General features: G+C 43.2%; 1 protein-coding gene across 10 annotated transcripts in view; it reads right to left on the reverse strand.

Moving 5' to 3' along the window:
• Positions 1 to 5702: 5702 nt before the first annotated feature.
• MARCHF8 (membrane associated ring-CH-type finger 8) overlaps positions 5703 to 25913 on the reverse strand; it is a 100619-nt gene continuing 80408 nt past the window's right edge. For 8 of the 10 annotated variants that reach the window (XM_074874819.1, XM_074874817.1, XM_074874818.1 and 5 more), the window contains 5 exons: positions 20170 to 20249; positions 19023 to 19868; positions 16876 to 17056; positions 13050 to 13197; positions 5703 to 10642 (listed from right to left, as the gene is read on the reverse strand). In XM_074874819.1, coding sequence (XP_074730920.1) covers positions 10338 to 10642; positions 13050 to 13197; positions 16876 to 17056; positions 19023 to 19868; positions 20170 to 20249 — 1560 coding nt within the window. In that variant the 3' untranslated portion in view covers positions 5703 to 10337. The remainder of the gene's footprint in view (positions 10643 to 13049; positions 13198 to 16875; positions 17057 to 19022; positions 19869 to 20169; positions 20250 to 25913) is intronic. The other 2 variants (XM_074874823.1, XM_074874824.1) reach the window with 2 other exon arrangements.

A 25913-nucleotide genomic window follows, 5' to 3' on the forward strand; every position in this document is an offset into this window, starting at 1 on the left:
AGGGTTTCCCCTGCTCTCCCAACACCACCCTGGATTCCTCTTGGCGTAGTGGCTAAGCTGCAAGGGGAAGATCACGCTGCAGCCTGCACATGGCACATCTCCCAGGGATGGAGAGGGAGGTTTGAACCATCCAGGCCGAGGAAGACCCGGACCCCGGGTTTCTGGTTTCCTTTCTGAAACCACCAACCCGCTTAAGGCACAGGGCCGTCCTCACCACTTGCAGCTGCTGCATTTTAAAGCAGACAATCGAGCCCTTTGGCAAGACGGTGGGGGGCATGAAGGCATGGAGGTGCAGCCTCTAAGACACGCTGTGGGACCAGGGCCTTCCTGGCCAAGCGCCAGCCTGCACACCTGCTCCGGGCACGGCGGACCCGCCACCCGCGCAGAGGCCAGGCGCTCCTCCACCTCTGCGCGTCTAATCCCGAAGGCTTTCGGCCAGCAAGGGACCAAGACGAGAACCCCCCATTCCCGCTGCACCTCGGATAGGCCAGAGCCCCCGCGGCGCCCAAGCCCGGGAGCGAGCAGGGTCCGTGATCACCACGGGAATGAGCCGCGCTGAGAGTGTCGGCACCCCTGCTGCCCGCACCCCTGCTGCCCGCGGCACCGGGCCCCGGCCTAGCGGGAATCGCGAGAGGCGGCGGTGCCGCGCGGGGCAGCAGCGCCCCCTGCCGGGCCCGGCCCGGCCCGCAGCTCGGCGAGGACCAGCCCGGAGGCGGCGGGGCCGGGGGGCACCGGGGGAGGCGGGGGTGCTGTTGTAAGTAGGGTACGTTTCCTCCCTTGCCAGTGTGAAAAATAGAATAAAAATAGAAAAAAACCACCTTTTTTGTTTTCTCTTTTGCACTCTATTTTAAGATGGGGCTACTGTTAGGGGAGTGTAATATTGCCTCCTTCATCAGCTTGAAGAACGCAAAAGGTGTCAGAGTAATCGATCTCTAATCGCTATGAATAACTGTCTTCATACCAGACAGCGCTTGTGTGCACAGCTGCTGAGGCCCACTGCTGGTTTCTGGCACTTGCTTGCAAAACCAGGCAGTCCTGCCCAATTCGTGACCCACTGCAGGCAGCCAGCCCGGCCTTATTTCTTCCCAAGCTGCTTTCCTGGGGAGGCAGTAACTGCTCCCTGCATCACCTCTGCACTCAAGACCCTGTGCATCTCAGACACCTCACTCCTCACTTGAAGATGGTTTCCCAAGGCAGTGATTGGATCTGTGCCCTCAGAAGCAGGGAGGTGGGAAACTGGGCCCTTCAAACACAAGCAGCTGCTCTACCTGAGCTGGCTGTGTGTTAGTGGGGGGCTAGGACAGGCCCCTGCAGGGGGGCACATCTACTCTGCCATGAATTTTGCTGCTTGTTATTCACAGCTCCCATTTGCCTAAGCATCACTCAGTTTTACTACATGGAAATTTGCAGCAGAAGTCAGCTGCTGTCCCTCTTTATCTCCTTGCAATGCCAATGAAAAACAAGGCTGTTTTGTGAAGATGTCACATATCTTATAGCTCTCCTGAGGCTACAGGCAATTTGGGTGGGCAGATGGCTCTCCTGAAATATGCTAATAAGGACTGGGATTGGGGAGGAATGATACAACATAGTAATTAACAAATGATGGAGGGGATCAGTAGAGCCTACAGAAATTTCCAAGCTACATAAATAATCTAAGGGGCATGGGTTTAATAGCTGAGAACATATGTATATTGCTCCACCACAACGGGAAGAAAAAGCTCCTTGTTCATAAACCTGCCTCTGTGCCAGCTCAGAGTGTCCAGAAATTAACTCTAGGATTGCAAAGCTCAGCACAGAGTGTCCTTGCTCTGCCATCCAGGCAGTAGCAATTCTGACACCGGCTGAATCTCTCACAAAGCCCCAACGGGGTTGCTATATCAACACTTACTATGGTGTCTTTATACCTGTTGTGCAAGAGATCATCCAGATTGCCAAGGGGCTGAGAGTCTCTCTCTGCCCATGAACTTCCTCCTTTTTGAGGTGGTTTTCCTTGGATCTTCCATCCCATTTAGTGTGAATTCAGGACACCTTCCTCAGTCCTGAGAACCATGGGATCTGGGACCACCTCACCTCAGCACTTCCCCCTTAATCTGCAGATCCTCTCACTGCCTCCGCGGATATAGCTGTGCTACTCTGGCACTTTGCAAGAAGAGAAGAGGAGGGAGACAGAGAGAAGGCAGCCTGCCTTCAGGCTTCCCCTCCCCAAATCAGTGCTGGGAGGCTGCACAGGTAACACTCCTAAAGAGGAGGGGAGAGCAGAGGCATGGGACAGGTAAGCCATGGACAAGACAAGCACAAGGAATACAGCTGCATTAGTGGCTACTCCTTTGGTATCATTTAGTGCTGTACATGTTTGAGAACTGCAAAACTAGAATAGCAATGGGAGACTGAAGACTGGTGCAAAAGTTGTAAGTCCCAGCAGCAAAGGTAGAGTCCTGACAGAGTATTATGCAATATCAGCTCTAATCTGAAGCCAGGCGGGTCCAAATTCATCCCTGAAACAATACCTGAAACTTCTGCCACAGCTTAGTTTGGTCCAGGGCAGAAAGAAAGCTGCTTAATGGAATGGTTTAATTTTCATCTGATTTCTCTGGTGTACATCAACTGCTTAGGTGTGGCCGTGAATGTAGCATGGTCCTGAAAGCACAGCTTTGGGATAAAATAAACCATCATCTTGCTGGCATAAGAAACACTGGTTTAGCTAATCCCATGATCAGAATCAGTTCTCCTTTAATACAGCACTTTCAAAAGCAAGTAGTTAAACATGAGACCAAGACAAGTAGCAAGCCAGACTCTAGAGAGACCTCAGTTTATCCACAGGAAGGGAACAATGGTACTTTATGAGTTAATTTGGGTTGCTCAGGGGTAAAGCAGATATGAAATACTACATACACTAAGACAGCTGCGCCTTCTCAGTTGGGATCGTCAACAGTCCGAGACACTTCCTATTCTTTCCCAACCACAAGGATAACTGTTTTGCTTGACAAAGGAACCTGCTGTCCCCAGCACCAGACCCTACAGCTCTAACAGGGATGAATTCTCCTAAGCCTGCGTGGCCTGCCTTGTTTGCAGGTGGCCTTTGAGACAGAGAGTATCAGAGCAAACCAGCACAGCAAGGGGCTGCCAGAAAAAATGACTGGGAGGTTAATTTTAGTGTAAGTTTTAAAATGTTAGGAATTGCAAACCTGATTCCTTGAAGCTTCAGAATTTAACAAGAACACCCTGACTGATCTCCCTCCTCTGCTCTGTGCAGCCTTCTGGTGGTTTATTCAGTTATTTCAAACCCTCCTCTGATGTTAAAGCCTTTGAGACAACATCATTCATCTCTTCAACACTCTCAAGCAAGGTCTCCTCTCTGTTTTCAGCTTTCAGTTCCTCTGCCACCAATCTTTCTTCCCTCAAATACACTTTAAAAGAGTATTCTTAAAGTTTGCCATAACTTGACCCTGTCTGAGCAGTACTACATTTCCAATTATTCCACCTGTGTAATGTACTGAACTTGCTCCCCGTTTCCTTTACCCAGATTTTTTGATTTTTTTAAAAGACCTCCTCTGCCTCTTTTCTGAATTATATTCCCCTCTCTCTCCATTTAGCCAAGATGAATTAATTTTTCCTCTGTTCAGTTCTTGTTCTATGCTGAGATATTCTTGCCTGATTTTTCTGATGTCATCTATCCATCCCAAGACTGTGAAAAAGCATCCTCTTCTGACTGTCAGTATTGTGGTAACACAATACAATCCCAAAATATCGCATCCTACACATCAGAGTCTGGAGCCTAGGGGATTTACAGGAGAAACTGGGATTGCAGGTGGACATTGAGCTGTATTTGCACGGTGACACTTTCGGATTTTTCCATAGTCATTTCCATGAATCACATGCTGATTGTAATTTGGTTCCTCCTAGCACAACCCTCTCTCTCCAGACTTGCCCAGAGGCAAGCTGAGTGACAGAAATAACGACAGTGGTGAAAGAAGGCAGCATGGGAAGAGGAAGGAAATTTGGGCTGCATAAGTAGAACAAATGGAAGAGGGCAAACACACTATGATATGGGTGAACAGGCTGGGGATAGGGAAATCAGAAATGGAGGGGGTGGGTGACAGGAGAGTGGTCCACAGGGTGGCTGTGGGAAGAGAATGAGTCCCTGCGGGATGGGCTGAGCAGCAGTGCAGGCACAAGCCTGGCTCTTGAGACTCGGTTTTCGGAGTCACCAGCTGAGTTACACCATTTGACACCTCTGTAGCCTCCGAAGGGCTCTCAGGTGGATATTGCCAACCCCTGCTGCTGCCCTCCTGCCTTCCGACCACCTCCCTCTGTCCTGCTCTGAGAGGCAAGTCATGCTGGTCCTGCTGGCCAGATACCAGTAACTACTCACCAGACAGCTCCAGTTCCTGGGGACCAGCTGAAAAATCCTGTTCCTGGAGTCACAGCTGTGCCATGTGCCCCTGAACCATTGTTCTGCTCTGCCTTGGAAATGGACACACTTCACACAGTGACAAGAATACTCTTTTCAGATGAAAATTAGGTTTATAAGAGGGAAGTTATTTTATAATTAATTCGAGGTGCCTGAACCCAAGACAAGGAGCACTTTTTAACCAGCAGCCAGATGGCTCTACAGGCTCTGTTCCTTAAACCGTCTATCAGCTTTTCATCCCAGATACTGTCAGTCAAACAGCCCGCCCTGGAAATTATCTTACCATCTCTCCAGCATGGTATTTTTGTATAGAGGTCTTTATGGTGGGTTTGCAAACTTTATGTAAGTAGCTTAATTTACTACAACCTGACTTGCTTCACTAAGGGAATACAGGACAGCCTTTTGTTTTGCATGGAAGGCACCTCTCTAGGGTTACAGTATTAAGATTTCCTCCCCTTTCTTACCTAAAAGAAAACTAAAAACTAATCACTCCAAAGAAATACAAATTAAAAGATTTTCTTTGAGCCCCCTTGTGTCTGTTACAGATGTAACTTTCCAGATCTTACTTGCACTTTGGCATTTATGCTTTTGTTACAAGCTTTCTCACAGCAGCACAGATAGCTGTTTTCCTTGACCTACTGGTGACAGAAACCTATTGAAGAGAAACTGCTGAAAACTTCCCGTTCTGAGACTTGGTCCCGGCATGAAAACACACACAGCACTGCAATCATGCTCATGTCACCAGCAGTGAAGGATAAGCAGCCATCCACCACTTCACACTTACACAAAATTATTTTTCTTCTTGAAGGAGAATCATAGTAATGAACATCATCTGCTCTGCAACTCTGCATAGAAACCGATGCACGTGAGAACACTGACTTCAGATGTGAAGCATTCATAGCAACACTCAAGTGTCCATTCCAGAAGCTCCAGATTTTAAGGACCACAGGAACCCTCTCTCCCCACCTCTTGCATGGCACAAGCCAGAAAATTCTCCACGATTCCTGCATCTGAGCCCAAAGCACCTGCACAGTCATATCTTCTCACTGCATCGAAGGAGGTGCTTACGTATTCTGATGGTTAACTATCTCTTTAACATTATGAATAATTTTAACATCAGATTGTCATGGGATGCTACTCTGCGTTGGGCTGCTATACTGAAGAGCCACCAAGTTCCATATTTACTCTAGTGATGTAACTCACTTTGATCATCATCTTACTACTGGAGAGCTCAATTTTTCTCTCACATGGGCCTCTAACGCTTTTTCAAACAAAATGGATACTATAAGGATTTGGTTTTGTTCTGTTTTTTTTATAGAAACACTTTATTGCTGCAGTCAATAACCCTGTGTATCACACACAAATAACCAATTACAGTTTAAGAAACTAAAAATAATTCTGCAAGTGGTAATACTGAGAAAATGAACATACACGAAAGGATACAAAACTATACATTTAAGTTACTAGAAATTTACTAACTAAAAAATTCTGCAGAAGTGTGGTGTCTTGTATAAACTGTACAACACATGCCAGTGTAAAGTTGTTTAAGGTTATACAATTACCTATCTACAAATGTTTTAGCTAAATACAAGATCAGCTGCAATTTTTAAACAGTTATCTTCTATACAAAGACAAGTGCTTTCAGTACTTCATTCGAATATACAGACACTGCATATCTCAAAACTAAAAAATAATCACAAAATAAAAGGTCCTGCTTAAAAATTTTCTTTGCATATCTAACATAACGCTGTGAAAATCCAGCAGCAATATCCTTGCTTTTGTATTTGCCCTGTTTCACCCATATTTGAGAGGGACCCAACCCAGAGTCACCAATCTCCCTTTCACTGCTGGCCACAATCTCCACAGCAGACTACACCAGAAATCTGTATCTTAACACACTTCAGCTTTAGAAGAAATTTGGACACGGGTCCCACTTTGTAACAGATACTCACCCAGTCAAACACAGGGCAGAATCAACCAGCTCCCATGCATGGCCATATCCATGCATCACTCCAAAGGTTTCCGAAGAGCGGTGCGCCAAGCAGACCCCTTCCTTAAAGCACCGCCACAAGTGGGATTGATGCTCTGATCAGTACAGGGGTTGGCAGAAGTGGGCTTGGACAGGGAGTTACTATTGCTTCCCAGGATTTCCCAGGTACAGCACAGAGGCCCTCCACTTCTCTAACCCCTTGCAGGCTCAGTGCAACCTTTGTTGAATCCCTCCTGCTGAAGCAAAGCCAATCTCAATGACATTCAACCAGAGGAAGCTGGCCCCAGGTCTGGTCATCTTTTCGGAACACAGGGCAACATTTTAAACACCACCCCCACTTCCAAAATACAGGGTTACAGCTGAAGAAAGTCCTGAGAATTCATAGGAATTGAATGTCTCACGATCTCTTAAATGGGGTCAACCTTCTGCAGCACACACTTGTATTTCTAATATAATGCATGCTCATGACCTGGCAGACATACCAAATATGACACGACGGGGAAATTTCCTTGGCACAGCCAGAGCTTTTTTGGACAGGATTTAAGTCAATAGAATGGGAATCTGGTCAGATGTCTAGGGCACGGGACATATCAGCAAAGGCTCTGGCAATCTAGGGGAAGGATTGTGGTAGATGGTATTAAGCTTGTATTCCCTCCTACTTAAATTCTGGTCTTAGAAAAGTCCCAGGCAACCTGCACTAACTTTGGCCAAGGAACAAAGACCAAAAAAAGTCAGTCTTCTATTTCAGTCATTTCAAAAGGTGCCAGAAGGAAGTGTTGGAAACTCTGATCTGACAGGGGGTGGTTGTTCCCCTTACTGACATCTCGGTAGAAAAGACAGAGCTCACCTGAGCTAGCATCAGTGCCTTGCAGCTGGGAGCTGAAAACAAGTCAACATTATCTCCTTGCGGAGAAAGAAGGAAAAAGCACCATTCAGCCTTCTCACACCATTTGATGGCACCATGCAGAAGCAGAGGACTGCAGCTCCAGAAGACCACTATTAACACCAAGCAAGAATCAGCATGAGAGGTGTAACCAGCACAAATGAAAACCCCTGGCAGATCTCTTCTGCAGCCCTTCCTGGTATGAGCATTCCTAAGCAGTATAAAGAATTTAAATATTAGGCCTTAACTTTCATTCAGAAAAGACCTGCTGGGACAGGGTATGGTTAGCAGCAACACTGGCTAAAAGAGTTTCATCTGTAAATATTTTTCCCCAGATGATTTTGCTGGAGACAACTTTTCTTTCCAAGTTAAGATACACAGGGGCACAGCAAAAACCTTCAGTATCCTGCATACACTGAACACTACCTGGCATGTGCCACATGGAGCTTCCGAAACACCAAATGAGATTTCACAATGTTTCACCAAGAATCACATATGACAGTGACTGAAACAGGGCCAGCATGTTACAGTAGGCCATACTAGCACTTGTCAGAACATCAGTCAGACACCAGTGCCTCTCAGGTGTGAGCTGGAGAACAAGCAGGTTTCACAGCAGAACTCGTCCATTTTCATTTCACCTATTGGCCACAGATCGGATGAGAATGTGCACAGCATCAATCAGCAGCTGATTCTGTGCATCTTGCAGCTGTAACGTGAGCATCTTGCAGACATATAAGTCTTGTGCACTTGGGCATTTCAGAAGAACATGATGAAGGTGTGCAAGACCTGATATTTAACCCACCTGAGTTTATCTAGTAAATCTTTTCACAGAACAAAACAGAAAACAAAACAAAGCAGTGTATTATCTGAGTTCTCATAACAGAAGAGGATCACCCACAGCAGAGTTCAGGAAAGGGCCCGAGTAATTGCACTTTAAATTATGTCAGGCATAGGCAACAAACTCTACATCCGTATGGTCATGAAGACTGCTGCCCTCATACTAGCAGGGTATGCAGGGTTTGTCTGCCTGTATCATGTAAGCATGGGACATTCTGATATCTAGCACAGTACATAACCCATGCCAGTGCAGCTGTGCTAGGACTACTTAGAGGTCTGGGTATTTTAAAACATCTCAGGAACATGGTACCATGTTGTTCATGAAGATCACAGCCAGTAAGCTTCAAGCATGAGATCACGCAGAGGCACGCATGCAAACACATGCTTTTAACAGCTTTCAGAAACCACTGGTGCGTGTTCTCTTACCATAGTCCCTTCTCCACCTTCTTTTAAAGTATTAATTTAGAAATAAATTAATATTACATTTTAAGGAAAAAAAAACCTGATCTCTTACTGTTATTCTTTGGAAAGTCTTAAAGCAACTTTTATTATGAAAAGAACGTGCCCAATGAAAACTGTACTTGAAAAAGACTAACTAAAACCTGAACCTGAGCTGGGGATTTAGTTCAGTATCTCAATAAGTAAACAGTTTTTCCCTAACTGAGAAGTCCAGGCAACTCCTACTAAGACCAACCAGAACATTATCATTGACTTTACAGAGATTTAGATAGGGCTCAGGTAGGGAAAGTCATCTTTCAGATGCAGAGGCCTCATGTGCTGACTCTTTGTGGGGCTTAACTTCTGCTCCAGTGACACTAAGACTTTGGTTAAATATAGGCTTGAAGCTGGACAGTGGTTCAGTGAAGCAGATTGGTCAAGCGAATTAACAGCAGACACCCCAAGCCTTGGGCAACTCCGTCTAAAGCCCTGCAAACAGATTTTAAAGCTGTCCCTCTCTTTTCATTAAGGCTGACTGATTAAAAAGCCAATCCCAAGTTCAAAAGCACAGACAAAACTATTCTCTGACCACGTAATGCATCACATTAGGACTAAAACCAGGCAGGTATTTTTAAACTCATCCACTTAATGCAACATTTACTACCTAGACTTTGACCTCAGCATCTCCTCTGACATCATCAAATTCTTGGGTAATTTACACATGACACAGCACTAAAGAAGGGAAACCAATTTCAGCTGTATTGACTAAGTATCTTTTTTTCCATAACAGCTCACATTTTTACCAATATAGCAACAAATCCTTTGCCAATGGTTTGGAATGAAAGTTACATCAGGTATGTACGTTCAGGTGTGTTGATGGTCCAACCTGTTGAAAAAGAAAAGCAAAAATGCCCGAAACAGAGCACTGAAACCATTACGCATTGTACACATCCACTACTCCCAATACACAAGTCACAAGTGCAATATCCTTTGAAAAAAATTGCTCCTCAAAGGAAACCCAAAGAGGCAGAGTTTTTTAGTGTTATGTTTAGTAAGATAATGTGGGCATGTGTTGGAAACCACAGGTTGGAATTTTTTTTAATTTTTTTTTTATAAGGCAAGAGGTTTATGTTCCAGAAGAATAGATGGAGTAAAGAATGAAGAACTGTTTTGAAAATGACACATTCTTTCAAGTTTCATTCTCATTTGACATACATATTACAAAATAAAGATTTTTAAAAGTGCTATATGCTTTGTAAGTCTCATCACAATATGTAAAGCAAAATTTTACATCTGCTGCCTAAGACAAAATGTTAGTGGCAGTGTTAGTGGTAGATTAGACTCTAGCTCTCTCATTTCCCTCAATGTCTGGGACAACCTCCTTCATCACACTTAAAGAACGAAGAAACCAACCAACCCCACTCTACATGTATTTCAGAATCATTTAGAGTCACTTTCTAAAGTAACAGACTCCATGAAGCTGATGACAATTCACTATTGGCTTGCTTGATACCAAACCCAAGGTTCATTCTACTCAGTATCCTGTGGCTCTTTGATCAGCCAGTACGAGAGACAAAACGTTGAGAGGTATGCAACCATGATGGCATTGAGAGATATGCCAAAGCGATTTTTAAAAATTCCAACAAAAAACAAATGTAAAAAAATTCATCCACCAGCCCTCAGCTGTTAGCTGATTTTAAAAAGGTAGAGCAGTTTGCAGTAAACAATGATATTTTAAATCTTCAAGGACATACAGAAACACCCCTCCCACCCAGCAATCAGACGTGAAGGATTTCTGCAGCACAGTCTTCTGGCTCTGTGTAATGTGAAGAGTTTGTGTCTGAATGGTGAACCCCAAGCATTTCTTTATTTTCAAAGTTTGGCTCCATTAGTGCAGGTTTTTCAAAAATATTCTTTTTGCTAGTTTCTGGACAGTTTTGTACATATATTACTCGGTTATAAGCTTTAAGTCTCTTCCACAGCTGTACGTACACTTTGCATTGTACATACATGAACAGAAGTCCTCCAGTGAAACCAATAGCCACAACCACCAACTTAGTCCAAAATGGCCACTCTAGAATCCCTGGAAGAAAGAAAACAAAAAAGAAGAAAAAGGACCTGGTCAATATTGGCTGGACTACACTGGATCTCTCAAAAACATTCTGTAAGGAAACTGTCACAGAGTTTAAGCCATGCAAACTATTCTTATTTTGCTATTTTTCTTGTTAGGCCTTTTTTTATTTTCCCCCTCAAGTCAAACACATGCAGACTTTTACTTCAGATATCACATTTATTCTCACCCACCAGAGGAAAAAGAAAATAACTGATGCTCTGTGTCTGAGCCCTTGTGCAGCACAATCACAAACAGAGTCAAGGATAACAGCCAGTAATATGTTTAGGTCCTTTACACCTGTTTTTAAACAAAAATTGCATCAGACCATGAAAGGGATTCTATGGCATGTTTTCCTCTTCATAGCAGGAGACTGAACTCAGTGTTGAGTTTCCACTCTGTGATGACACAGTACACGGAGTCGTAGTCTTTGAACTCAAAAGGGAATGATTGTTACTATCTAGCTTGGTATGTTCGTTATGCAGACCAGACAATTTTATCTGCATCAGACTCAGTAACTTGTAGCTGAACGAGAGAGTCCCTTCCAATGCAAAACTGCAAGTGTTGAAGATGCTCAAGCATCCTTGGAAGCTTACCCTCCATCATTACCTTTCCTGAATTTGTCTAGCTTGAACTTTTGGACATTGGATCTTGTTATAGTTCTATCAATTACTTTTAAATGAGACACTATACATTCTATACATCATCTGCTTACATAGGTCTTGTATCCACCCAGCCTCTCTCCTCTTTAAAGATAAGAAGCATCACAAGATGGATATGAAACCATGCTGAATCACCCACTATCGGGTTTCTCAGAGAATAATTATGGCCTTTCAAGTCTTCAAAGTTTTTACCAAGATACAGGCCAGTGTTCTTTTGGAAATGCATGGTAGTGTGGGAGGAATGAAAATATTTTAGTTCCAAAATGCAAAGGGCACTGCAGCGTGATTACTGATGAAATCCCACCTGTGATTAATAGGGGACCTCTGATCCACAGGTGAGCTATTTGATGCCATCTGTAGGCAGTGATAGTATATGCTTGCCTCTGTTGCAGACATGAATGTATACCCACACACACTCTCCACACTCCACAGCACATCACCGTGCTCCCCAGATTTAGAATCCAAATGAAGGGGGCAAAGAAGGCACTAAATATTCACACTATTCCTCCTATTCATGTTCATCTAATATATTTATTGACTAAAATAACCTAGAAATGATAAATCTTTGAAAGCATATGCTTTTCATTATCATATGGATACCTTACACTGAAAGGTCAACAATTTTCACCATACATGGAAGAGATGGGGTTGGACGGAACAGAAACTAAAATTTCATTCAAAGCAGCTTCCTGACTGAAGTCATGAACAATCAAACTACAGCCCAAATGAGAAATGACAGCAAAACTGTTCAGTTTGAAGTGTGATTCTGCTCTGAAGAGGCTGTAACAGCTCTGTGGATTTGCAGGTTTATTGATGTTCAGCTATGTTCCCAGATGATGCTCTTCAATCACCAGCAAAACATTTTCCACCTGCATGTCTCGTTGGCATGCAATGCCCTGTGAACAAGGACAGCTTGCTCCCAGCCTTCGTAAATACCCCATATCCTTTCTATCCCCACCTTCAGGGACAGCTCAGCTGGCTGAGAAACAGTTCTGTGACAGCTGCAAATTTGCAGCCCAGCATACCCAGGTAAAGATTCCAGTTGGTAAGTTTACAGCTGGCATACTAAAGAAAACCTACTATTCAAGAAGTTAAGACATCCCTGCAGTGGGGTGGCAGCCACTACACAAATTGCAGTGCACCTCATCGCACTTGTGTGAATTGAGTCCTAAGAATCAACCTCAATTTCTTCTGTTTCAGTCACAACTACTCAGAAAAATTTCCCCAGTCTAACATGGCTCTCACAGGAAACTTGGGCTAACTCACCTCACAGATTTACCTCAAAGGTCTGGATTTAGGTTCGTCTTACTACTTCTTTTTTTAAAAACTGTTCTGGTTTTGCCCAGTTAAAAGGTAGCCATAGCAGCAAACAAATGCTTACAACCTTATCTGTTCAGTAAGTGTTACAATTCAAAACCATATTAGTTAATACAGTGTAATCTTGTGTCTGGCTCCAGCAGACTAGCTCTCATATCTGTGCACTTCACAAGTGCAAACTAAATTAACTTCAAATAGACATAAAAAGCATCCACAGATGAATTTACACTCATTTAACAAAATCATTTTAGAACTGTGCTTTTAAACCAACCCAACCTCAGGCTAAAGCTGACTAGTCTAAGTATAAACATTACCTGCACACTCATGCGTTGCATCCTCTCTGCATTCAGGATAAATAATTACTCCAAGAGAATAAGTGGGAAGATAAGCAAGTAACATACCAGTAGTCTGTCCTTGTTTAATCTCTTCAGCGGTTCTGTCTATCAGGACATAAAGAGACCACACAACGCAGGTGATGGCAATGACATGGAATGTTACAGAGCACATGATCTTCCTCCTCTCGCTGGCCGTCATCTGCAGCTTCTCCCACTGGCAAGAAACCCGCAAGCAGAGCAAGAGATTAGGTGTTTATTCTCATTACTAGAGAGTATAAAAAGAGATCATTGATAAGAACAAAAACCAGGCAGGAGACCAGTTTCCTAACTCGGATTTTGAAAGTCAGATGGCATTGTTCCCCTGACCACAGCATGCAACAGCTGGCAGTTCGTCCTGCAGTGAGGGGAGCCATCCCAAAGCCAGAGCAGACCTTCAGTGCTCAGCACCCACCCGGAGCCTCAGCACAATGTCACCGCACCCTGCTTACCCACGCCGGGGCAACTCCAGCACAGAAGGCTCCTAACGCGAGGCCTTGTGCAGTCAAGCAAGGCTGCTCTTTCATGTGTTCCCCACTCAGCAGTGGGTACCCACAGTCACAGCTGATCATCGTGAGTGGCAAAGGGTACCCTTGCTCAGGCAGGCATTCAATAAAACACTGCAATAAAAGTGGTACATGATCCAACTGGCCAGTGAGTGTTAAGACATCTCATGCTGAGCTCTGCTAGATTCCCTCAGTGCACAGTCAAGGCTGTTTAGACAGCTTTTTAAGTGAGAGGATGCAGCAAACTAAATCCCCAGACTTGCATCTATCAATAATGTTTATACAGCCCAAATAGAAACCACAAAGTCAGGTTGTTGTCATTTAGGGAAGATACAAAGAAACTAGACAATTATTATAGATGCTTCTAATATGCATAATAATTCTAATAACTTTTTCAAAAACAGCTTTTATTTTTTTCACCCGAGACACCCAGAAGCTTTTTTCTTTTAATTATTTTTTTGCAATTTCCCCTATGTATATGATGAAAGTTTTTGCATGTGGGGTACACATCTCTCAGCATATCTGCTTGGAACAGAGAGTTAAGATGGGCTTTTCTGACACTTTCACAAACTATATGCTGGGGCACATAAGCTTCTCACACATATCTGTGAGTTTCTAGGGAGATGCATTTGATGTTTCCTAGAATAAACTGTACAAGAAGAGGACTTTGAAAAGGAGCAATACTGTGGAAGAGAGTGAGGATGACCTGACTGATATGACTGAGATCACTCATTGTATTGAATCATTGTTTCTACTGCTACAAACATGAAACAGAGACTTAGGGATCCTCTGTCTTGCCAACAATCTCTTTGGCCAGTCCAAACCACATGTCCAGTTCTGTGGGCATCCAAATCTCAGCACAGCACAAGAATTGAAGACTTCCAGCAATAACATGCTAGAAAGCTATATTCTTTCAATCTTAGAAAAAGATTAGACAGAACATTCCCTTTGGCTTTTGCATCTAAACAAAGGTGTTTACTTTTGATAGAAAGTATGAATTAATTAATTTATTTTGTCAAAAATTAAGCACGTGAAATCTACTTGTGAATGCTTTTACAAAGCCACGAGGACTTGTGTTTTGACTAATTTATATTTCTCTTTTCTGTTCCACAGCTTGAGCTCCTCCGCTGGACAATACGTCCTGTAACTGCTGTCTACACAGCCATCAAACCAACCTGCACCACCTCATCTCTTCAAGAGATATGACGGCACAGCAAAAGAGAAGATATTCTGCAAACTATGCACAAGCCCGGAGAAGAAACTAGAATCTGTAAGTCCCTGCTGCATTATTCCCATGACACAGCATGTGGCATTTCCCAATTAAAATAGTCAGCAGTTCTGGGGTTTTGAAGTGTTGTTAAAAGAAAAAATTCAGCAGAAAATTTAGATTTAATGTTGTCATTTTTTTCCATTGAAATTTTAAAATGGAGCAACCTCTCTTGTCTCCCCTCATCTGCACTTGAACCATGACACGTTTTGTTTCTCATCCTCCTTCCTTAGTAACTTTTTGAACAGCCCAATGCTGCAATACAACCTTATGATGCTGAGGAAGTTTAATTCCATTTCTACCCTACAGACAAACACAAGCCCTATTATTTGTCCCATCCTGTTCATAATCGCCAGTTCCAGACTGTTTTCTCCTGACTGACAGGATACCATAAAGGCTGTGTTGAAGATACAGAGGCAGCTTATCTTCTGGCTGCAGCTGAACCACTAAAAAGACTCTTTAGACATATTTGAGAGGTAAATTCCTTCTTCTCCTTCTTTTTATGGCTCTGTCCCTAATTTCTGGCATCTGGTCTCTTTCCCACAGATGACCTGTTCAGATATAACTAATGATGCTGAGTGACTCATTTCTGGAGGTGTCCAACAGCTTTTTCTCACAGGGTACAAATACTCAGAAAACGTTTCCCACCCACTCCAGGCAGAGAAAGCACAGGAAAAACAGCAGCCAATTACCAACTATAGCAACTCTTTTTACTTGGTATTCTCTAGAGTAATTTCTTTAATGTCCTATGGCTGGGCAGCGCAAAGTATTGTCTGTGCAGATAACAGAGCTTATGACAGTCAGTATTGCAGCTCAGAGGTACTACACTCTGTGCCAAGGGGCTACCAAGGAAAAATCTGCAGTTCTTAGAAGGCAACAATACACGGCAGTCATAAGCAGAGTTTGTCCTATCAACCTGACATGCTAAGCTATATACTTCGCAGACTGTACATGTTTGTAAAAAAATAAGAGGTGTTTGAAATCTGCTCTATTTTTTGCTAGGAGTCACTTTTAGGAATTGGACAAGTTATTATAACAGCTTTCAGACGGCTGCAGTCCAGACTTCTCACCCTACATTACTTAGGTTCATCACAACTGAATTTAATGTTTCTCATTTATTCTAGTTCCAGACTGAGGTTATTGTTATTAACCTCTTACACTTCGGTAGATGTGGCAAGATTTGTCTGTGCCAAGAGCACCAGTGACTTCCATCTCAAAATCCTGATGGTAAGGACCAACTGAAATTGAAAGCCTGGAGGATGTGAGAGAACAAAAAGGGTACAAGTGCAAAACTGGCCTTACAAGTAGCATTTAAGTACCTATACTTTAAGTCACCAGATTTATGAAAGGTATTTTTCTCTAAAACAAAAATACAGGTTCTAGCAACCTGAAGTACTAAAACCTAGACATTCACAGTTTAAGAAAAGCTAAAAATGAAAACACATGTATTGGTGAACCTTCTTCTACTTACACTGTAGTATTTTAATTTAAAACAGGTTTGCTCCTTTAAAAAGAAAAAGTGCTACAAATCTTAACCAAATTACACTCAGAAAGCATGATTTAAAGTAAGTTTAACCTGAAATCCTCATATTTTCAAGAGAACTTAAAAGCCATGTGGATCTCAGAGCAGCAAGCTAAAGCAGATAACAGTTAATACAAACCTCCGTTTTTTTTTTTTTAAAGTGGATAACTGCAGAACAAATACAAACACTTTTGTGCATCAAGTCTAAAATGTAACTGAAAAGAAAAAAAGCAGGTTGCTGCATGCACATATATATATGTGTGTGTGTATGTACATACATTTACACACAGAGAGCTGCCAGGCTACAATAGCTAACTCTCAGAGCTGGATTCTGCTGATGTTGAACTTGCCAGGCTGATTGTTAATTTAAATCCATTTGCAACTATACAAAACTGACCAGACTTACTACGGAGCCACAGAAACATGATAAATATGGGGGGGGGGGGGGGGGGGCGTGCCTGCAGTGGCTGCAGGCCCATGGGCAAGGACAGCCTCTTTTCTTTTCAGAGTGGATTTGTGTTTAACAAAGCATCTCCTTGGGGAAGCAGGTCTTGTACTTACCTTTCGCAAAGGCTTCAGTTTTGTTTCCATGATGAACTCATACTTGCACAGCTCACAACATCGTGTATCTGAGCTCTTGATCCATTGCTGCAGGCAGGCTTGGTGCACAAAATGAAGACTTCCCGTGCAGTGGCAGGGGGTAATCAAAGGGCTCTCATCATCTCCTTCACAGTGACATATCCTGAATCAGAAGCAAAGCTGCTCATTAGGAGAAGAGGAAGCAGAAAAGATGTGGAAGAGGCATGTAATATCTGTGATCACACACGGTTGTCCATTGAGGATCCTGAGACATACATATCAAAGGAATGTGTTCATAAAGGAGCTAAAACTAAAGAACTCCATTGCTGCACAAGCACACACAGAGGCATGAAATAATTGAGCACAGACACTGCTAACTAGACAGCTGCTTTCTAACAGATGAGGCGGACACACAGAGCCTGGCACAAATGCAGCATCCAAAAGAAAAAACAGGGTAAGAAATGACAACGCTTCATCTAGAACAATAGCACTTAACTGAAAATAGCATTTAAACAGATCAGACAGCACTTTCCAAGACAAAATATGCTCAGAGAGGTACAGCTACTCATGGCTTATGATCTGAAACAGAAGATAAAACAAAATTCCCAAACCAGTGGTGAAGCAGCCAACCCCAGTATCATGAAGAGTTAATTTAACCTGGATTTTGCACAAGAAAAGTGATTATTTCTAGTGCCAATTGCTAAGAGACAGATCCACACTGTAAAGCTACAGCACTGAATCTCCCCAAAATACACCTACTCTAAATGGACTAATGGTTTTGCTCTCCAATTCTTGCTTTGCAAGAGCCACTTAATGAAGCATCAGCTCTGCAAAATTTCCCATTTCCCTCACAGCCTAACTGTGCAGACAGCAAGGACACCCGATATAGTGTTACTACCAGGTGCTGGCATTTGATTTCCAGCTTCAACTTATACACAGCCCTTGGGTTGCATCAGACATCACTAAGTCCTTCTAACCATGTGGAAGAGGTCATGAATTGAAAGGGCGATGGTAAGGAGCTCGGGGAATGAATTTAAATTACTAAGCATATGTGAAGTACAACCTGGCATGCTGCCATCCCTGTCTATTACTGAAATTTCTTACTGATGTGTAGCATCTTGCCTCTTGTGACCTTGCTGATAGCTGGCAAGTGGAAATGGAGGAGTGGGTGGATTACAACAGTGTCTTGTTGATGACAAGCCAGTACGGAACTAGATTTTGCTGGTAATAAGGGGGGGAATCAAATAATATTTGGCAAGTACTAACAAAGCCAGCTTCAGAAAGTGCTGTCAGAGAGGAGAAAGATTAGGATAGTAAAGCGCTAGGTAGAGGGGTGGGACGTTTGGTCCTATACTTGATGACTCCTGCTCCTCAGTCACATTTTGGAGCTGGGATGGGGCAGACCTGCAAAGAAGTTCACCATGAAGACAGTCCAGAACTGGCTGTTCCCACCACCTGTAAATGATTAATCCTCTGTAGTTGGAACAAGGATACTCATCCTTTTTGGACCTCACACTATAAACATCACACAGGCCCACCACTAACACCCAGCACTCAGATCCCCTTTTTGACTAAGGCATCCAGAAAGCCCTATAAAAATAAAAGACTGTGGTGGGATACAAACTGTGAGAAAAAGATGAAGAAAAAAAAAAATAATCCTAAACTACACTGACTTGATCGCAGAAGCAATTTTCAAACAGCCTGTTTTCCTCCTGACTCCCCACCCCCTGACTAAACCAGCAGTGACTGTCAGGACAACACATTGTTCATTAAAAGCTAAGACTTCAGCCTGGCTTTTAATATGCATAGCTGATTTTCTCATGATATTCCCACCTTGGGCTGGGAGTATCTGTCTGATAAGAGAAAAATACCATCTCGGAAACCCAAACATGAAACAAACGGCAAAAGAATTTGACTCCAAAGGAAATTCTTTTGCTTAGTAGCCTTGTTAAGTGCATCAGAGGGGTGCAGAACAGCAGACAGAAGGCTGCATGCTTCAAATGGTACATATTAAAGCAAGGTGACAGGGTGAAAGAAAAGACAGAAGCAGCACAAAGGCAGGGGAAAGCAGAACATTCACCACTGCACATGGGAGGGCTCAAAGGTAGGTGGTTCTCTGGTAAACCAACCTGCAGGTATCCCCCGATGTGGACACAGGGGAGAGAGGGGGGAATTTTTCTGAGAGGGGGGAAGGGCAGTCAAGGTCACTGTCATTCTCAACTGAACAGAGCGGTGCCCGCTGCTCTTTTATTTTCAGTTTCACTGAGGTGCTGTCCTCAAAGACGTCATCATCTCCCATATCATCAGAGCAGAAGTCTGTGCTTTCCACCAGCACGCTGGAGGATTTTTCAGCTTGGAAGTGACTAGAATAGCTCTCCAGTTCGTGAAACTTATGCAGGCTGCTGATGCTGGAGGTGTGGGAGAAGGAAAAAAGGTAACGCAACAGTTTTTTGCTTCTTGACGTGTCATGGTCCACTTTGTCCTCCAGCAAGGGGATATGTACAGCGCTGTGGTTTTCTGCTCCTCCCGATGCACTCGAGTAGTTGGAAAGGGAACGGATATAGGAATGCTTAGAATTGCTAAAAGAAAGAGGCCTGAGATTCAGCGGTTTTCTCTCTTTAAGATGAAATTTGTTAATCCTTAAACACTGCTCTTGAGTCGGGGTCAATCTGCCTTCTGAGCATGTTCGCTCCACATAGTCAAAGCACTCACTAGTGCTCTGCGCCTTCTGGTCCACATCATTGAGGGACTTGGAGAATTTCAGAGTGCGGGTGGGCTTTATATTCTTAGCAGACCTGAGTGCCTGGCCCCGATCCTGCCCACGGGAGTTTCTTTTTGCTGCATGTAACGTGTCCTGACAGATTACTGTCACAGTGACCCCTTGTGTCAGAGGGCTCTGGCAGTGAGGATTTTTCAAGACAACAGCAGACTGCACTGGACTGTGATGACAACACTCAGAAAACACTGCACTGGAACTGCATGCAGAACAGTGGAATAAAAGCACAGAAAGTAAAAAACAGTTACAAAAGAGAACACATATAATTAAAAGTGAAGAAATGAGAATTACGGCTAGTGTGGGAATGGCAAACATAGCAGGGCCAGTCAGTGGGATTCAACAAAGCAGTGTTAGACAGCAGTCGAGTCAAACAAATGGGATGCTTCATATGGGAACCCCACATCACTTACTTCCCCATACACATGGTTTTTCAGTTTTGTTTTCTCTTAATTTGAACCTTGCATGAGCCTCACTGTAGCCATGCAAACAACACACTTTACCTGCAGATGTCCTGGTTGGATGGTGTAACAGAAGTCCGAGAGAAGCTATGAGGGGCAGAGATAGAGGTTGGACTTCCAGCCTGCAGTGAAATTAAAACAAACAAAGCAAGTCACAAGTTGAAAGAGTTTGGTATGCACAGTAATCAACTTCAGGGTTAAACACAGTATACAGTCAGATATCACTCTACATCAGATATTTACGGGCTAGTTGCAAGAAAGTGGCTTTACTGTCAAATGCTAGAAAGGGAGGTCACACAGCCTCATCCTTGGGAAAGTAGTAATCAGAACAGAAACATTTTCCCCCCAAGGTTAAATGCAGCCGTCTCTGGAGCGGAACCTGCCAGCTGTCAAACACTGCACAGAACAATAGCTTGGGAAATGAGCAATGCTATGGTAATTAGAATAATTAGATGGAGGTGTGTGTATAGACTAGTTGGAATTTAGCTACTACATAATAGCTAATCCTTCCACTTATAATGATGACAAGAGATTACAGGCTTGAGGTTTTTTTCACAAAACAGAACCATCAGTAATTCGGTAACTCAAACACTGTTTGGAGACTTATTTTCTGTACTAGCATATGCATATGAGCACCATCTGCCAAACCAGACCATTCCCTGAAGTACTCTTTGTACTTTGTGAGGCCTTTCATCCTGCTCTTACTCTGACAGGGTCTTCCATCTACTTGGAGAAGAGGTGTGGCAGCAGTCACATTCATAAGACCCAATAAGAGCAGAGTGAGAAATAGAATAACTGAAGAATTCAGAAATAGCTGAACTAACTGAAAAAAAATAAAGCTAAGGTCTTGGCTTATTTGGCACTTAACAGAGAAGCCTCTAGAAGCAATATGGTAAGAACAGTCACTGTCTCAGAGTTGGGGCTCGATGGGCTATTATTACAGGCCTTTGCTGCTGCCATCTTCTGTGGGTCACCAACAGAAACTTCTTGACTCTTCCTAGAGGCTTTGGTGAGTAGGAAGCCTGTGTTGATAACCTTGTAATAGAGAATCTTTAAACCTGGTTCTCCCATGTCTGCTGGATAGGCTGTGCAGCTCACCCACTGCTGTAGAACACTGCTTGCAATTCAAAATTCAGACAAAAGGTTTACAGCTCTTTTGATCTGCAAAGCAAAGGCTGAAGCCCAGGAAGGAACAATGCAACCAGCACAACAACAGAAGTGTCGACACCACACTGGGCTGCACAAAAACCAGCACAGCCAACACAGCCCTGGGCTAGTCAAGTGTGAAACGCCAGACTAGGAGAGACCTCAGGTCATGGAAGTTGTGTTGCCATAGAAGCACACTGTGCCCAGCCCTGTACTTCAGCTTGAGGTGCCAGAGCTAGCTCAGTCATCACTGCTTTGATGATCTCTGGTCATGGTGCAACACACACACAATCTCAGAACTCTTCAATCCTATACTTAACTTATTAAAAGCCCCTATGGTACATTTAAACACAGCTGCTGCAAGCTTTTACACTCATAGCAAAAGCAAGGTTCCTTGTCACACAATATACTCTTCTTTCTTTGTGAGAGAAGATGGGTATACTAGGATACACATGCCACTCTATAAATACAGATACAACCATCATGAGTTACAGGACTCATGTTAAGGTTTTGTTTCTCTAGCCGAGAGCACTACAGAGCGCAATGTATCTGGCCTCATGTTGGGATGTTTCAGGTGCACTGAGCCTGAAAAAACAGGTATCCATTTACAGCTAGGTCTGCAAGAGGGCAAGACTCAAACCACATCTCTTGATCTGTAGCAAGATACTGTAACTTATTTCCCATCCTACCCAGCTAGTTACATGTACAGAATAAAAACCAAGAGAATAACCTTGGGACAGAAAACAATTTGAACTATGTTATGATGTAACAAAACAAATTAAAGACTTAAAGATCAGTTATTTGCTTTATCCTGGAAACTATGGTTCTTTATATTTTACACCACTTGCACATGCTAATGATATAGGATGCTGATCATACAGTCAGGTAAATTCAGGTATTACTTAGAAATTTGCTATTTGATGCTTAACCTCTCCTAAAAGCAGGTACATCTCTGACTTCACATCTTATCTTTTAAAGACTTCGTACAGTAATTACTTTTTTTTTTAAAGAAAGACTGACAAATTAGTGAAAGACCTGACACACTATGATCTGCTGCTATAATTATGCAAATGAAAATTAATATGACTTAAATAATGAATTATTTAAAAAGACATATTTAGCAATCTTCTAAAAACAAAATATTGAACCAGTAAAACAGCATGTTGCATTCTGTCATGGAAACAGAGCCATATATTGTTGGAACTGGTCACAAACCAATTAATAAATGTCTCAGGTTTTATGTTATTAGCAAATCACAGAAGGTAACCTGCTTAGAATGAATCCAATTTCTCTACTCCTTCACTTTAACAATGAAGCTTTCCAAAACCAGACGGTGGTATATATGATGTGACAGTCTAATAGCAGATGACTAGATTCAATGATCCAAAATTTCCCTTCTGAAACCATGTTACTGGTTTCTTGATACACTTGCCTGGCACCAAGACAGTGGGAAATCAAAAGGCTGGGACAAGAAAACAAGAAATTGTGGGATTTCATTTGCATTTCAAGTTTACTATTCTCTTTCTAGATGCCAGCACTGTTCAGGACAGCCTGCAAAAACCCCACATCTAAGGCACATTTCCTTTCCCTCCTATCTTCCTGCTTCAAAACAGAAGGTCCTTTGCTCCATCTTCATACATAATGCAAATGCAACCAAAATATGAACAGAAGCTAATGCACTTGGAAAGGCACCACAAAGTGGAGCAACAAAACACTGGAGGAAGTTACGCCCAACCCTCGGTTTGAGCTAATATGAGCTGTGGCTACCACCAAAAGCCATGGTTCAATAAGCCTCTAGCCTCTCAGCCTCTCTTCTCTTCCTCCCATGCTTTTTGCTTGTGAAACTATTCACAGAGCTGCATTGCAAATCAGATTAGGGTAGCGAGGTGAGGTAAAACTAACCACTTATTTTACTGAGTTGGTTTAATGCTAGTCACTTCCCTAGCTTCAGCTGTCAGAGGAACATCAGAGGAACTCTAACGGCAAGGAACAACTGACTAACAAGAGAAGAGTATACTAAAATGCAAGCTGCTGCCAAGAGCCCAAGAAGTAAGTTCTGCCCCTTCTAGAAGCAGAGGTGCATGCAGCTGACACTGGCCAGTCCACACAGCTTGTCTGGGTTTACTGACTCAGATACAGCAGCTGTCAGGCAGAGATATGCCACAGAGAAGAAGAAACACTTTGCAGCCTTGGGCCAGAACAGGGCAAAGAAGAAGCAATGTGATGGGTGAATGTAACAGAGAGGCGAATCCAGCTAGCTTGGAGTTCTGATGTTGCTTCCACGCATGGCTCAGCTCTGAAGAGGCTGGGAAAATAAGCAATGAAAGCTTTCACCACTCTGTAGCTTCTGGCACACACACCATTCTTAATGCCCCAGCAGCAGCCTCCAAATAGTAGCACCTTTGGTTGAACTAGCTATTTACAATGGCAACAGCAGTAGTAGGTTTTAAGCACTCCCTGTCATAGGAGGTTTCTGCCATGCTCATTATGGGATGGGTAGCCTAAGCCTTGACAGCCTGAATTCAATCCTTCTAACTCACAGAATCACTTGCTGAATCTCTGTGGACTTTCATCCCCTTTGTATGGAGAAATACCACCTCCAGTGACAAGCCTTAGAGCTATGTGCTAGAGAGTTACCCTGTACAGCCCGACTGGTTGCCTAAAATAGCTCAGGACTAAAGGTCAATAGTTAGTTAATTGTGTATATTGACATTCCCATCTAATGCAATTCAGTGAGGTCACAGTGTGACCTTCTGCACTGGTGTTTAGATAATCACAGCAACTCTGAAGGTAGCAATCCCTGGAAGCCTACAGCTCTCTGGAGGGCTGCCATCAGGAAGATATATATATATATCTATATCTTTTTTTTATATATATATATGTGTACGTATGTACATATATACACACACACGTATATATATACATATGTATGTGCTGCCATAGCTGGTTGTTCTCACTCTGCCCCCACTCCAAGAACAGTGTGATCTGTTGGTGAAAGAACTCTGCCTTTCTGATTACCTACTTATGGTTACATGCTGCACACCAAAACCCAAAAAACCCACCCTGCCTTAGAAAATAAAGTCATCTTTGAAGTGAGCCATAGTCAATGTGCCAATGGCTTGGGTATGTTCCAAGATAATGGCACTTCTATGTATAGTTGCTGTCATCTCACTCTGGGCTGCACTTCAATAGTAGCAGTTATACCTCATTTTAAAGAACAGGGCCAGTCACATTCTAAAAACCTTATTAAATTATTCACTGAAGGTAAAAAGTTAGAAAGAGCTCATCTCCAGAAGAATTCCTCCACTGACTGAAAGTCTGAAGGAAGCAAAGAAAGGTTTTCCCCCACACCTTCAAAATTCATCATTTCTAGGTGCCACATGAATAGGACTAATACTGTGACCCTACTATTTGTGCTACAAAACCACCTAAAAGTCTCAGCTAAGGACCTGGAATTAACATACACTATACACATTTAATAATAGAGCACACCTCTCCTTTGGGCAGACAAAGAGTTAGAGAAAAGAAGCACAATTTTAAGTCTTGTACTCAGGATGAACTGCAGCACAAGGAGCTTCAGACAAATACAAATTTAGCAGTAGAGCATGGAGCCAAACACTCCACAACCCAAATTTCAACCTGGCATTTTGATTATGGGTTTGCCTTTATTTTACATTGTGATGAACCCATTCCAAAACTATGCTCTTCTGTTGGGCTAAATATACATATAAAATAAGAGAGCAATAAAAATCCTAAAAGGTGGCTGCACTTGCTGTCGAAAAGACTGATGCTAAAAGATGTCTCAAGCACCACTAGACCACTGCAGCACTTTCTGTCTGCATCTGTTCCCCCTAAGAACAAAGGGAGCACAGTGATGGTCTTCTCCACTGAGCCAACTCCAACTATCACCAGTCCCTCTGGGGATTAAAGAGACACAGATAAGCATAGTAGGTGTTGGCTAAGTGGAGACACCTCCCACCACTGCCCTGGAATTGTACTGTCCCAAGCACAACCAGTGATCAAGGTCCACTACCTTTAATTCCTCCCTACCCCAAGCAATCCCCCTGCACTGTGATGCTTTTTCAGCACCAAGATCATAGTGCTGTGATCTGCAATGGGTCACTGGGAGTTTTGTTTCAATCAGATTTGTCTCTCCTGGTATTAACACACCACAATGATGAATGTGGCAGAAGCACACAGGAAGTGCAGAACTGGAGGAATGGTTATCACACCCTGCGTTTTAAAAGAACTCATTGCCAAAGAGCTATCGTCTCTCTCACACACAGATACTACTTAAATGTATATTAAGAAGGCAAGGCTGCTGCTAGACATGGACATGGCAGCCACTTATCTTGCATGGTACATCTCCAGAGGCAGCGAAAGCCCCAGGCGCTGCTCCCCACTTAGCCTGCACCACAGGAACCAAGAGCAACTACTCCATACTTGTTCCTTTGGAAGGATCTAGGTATAAACAGGGATCTAGGAAAGAAAATAACAGTGATGGGGGCCTTGTGAAAAAAGGCACCAAGTGCCACCGCAAGGCGCTCCATAGCTAACCTGCTAGTCTTCACATAGGGAAAGGACATCTATGAAGAGATCCAGGGAATCTGACTCTGTTTGTGCCACTGCTGCCCCCTTCA

This window comes from Strix uralensis, chromosome 7 (assembly GCF_047716275.1).
Source record: "Strix uralensis isolate ZFMK-TIS-50842 chromosome 7, bStrUra1, whole genome shotgun sequence".
Taxonomy (NCBI): Eukaryota; Metazoa; Chordata; class Aves; order Strigiformes; family Strigidae; genus Strix; species Strix uralensis.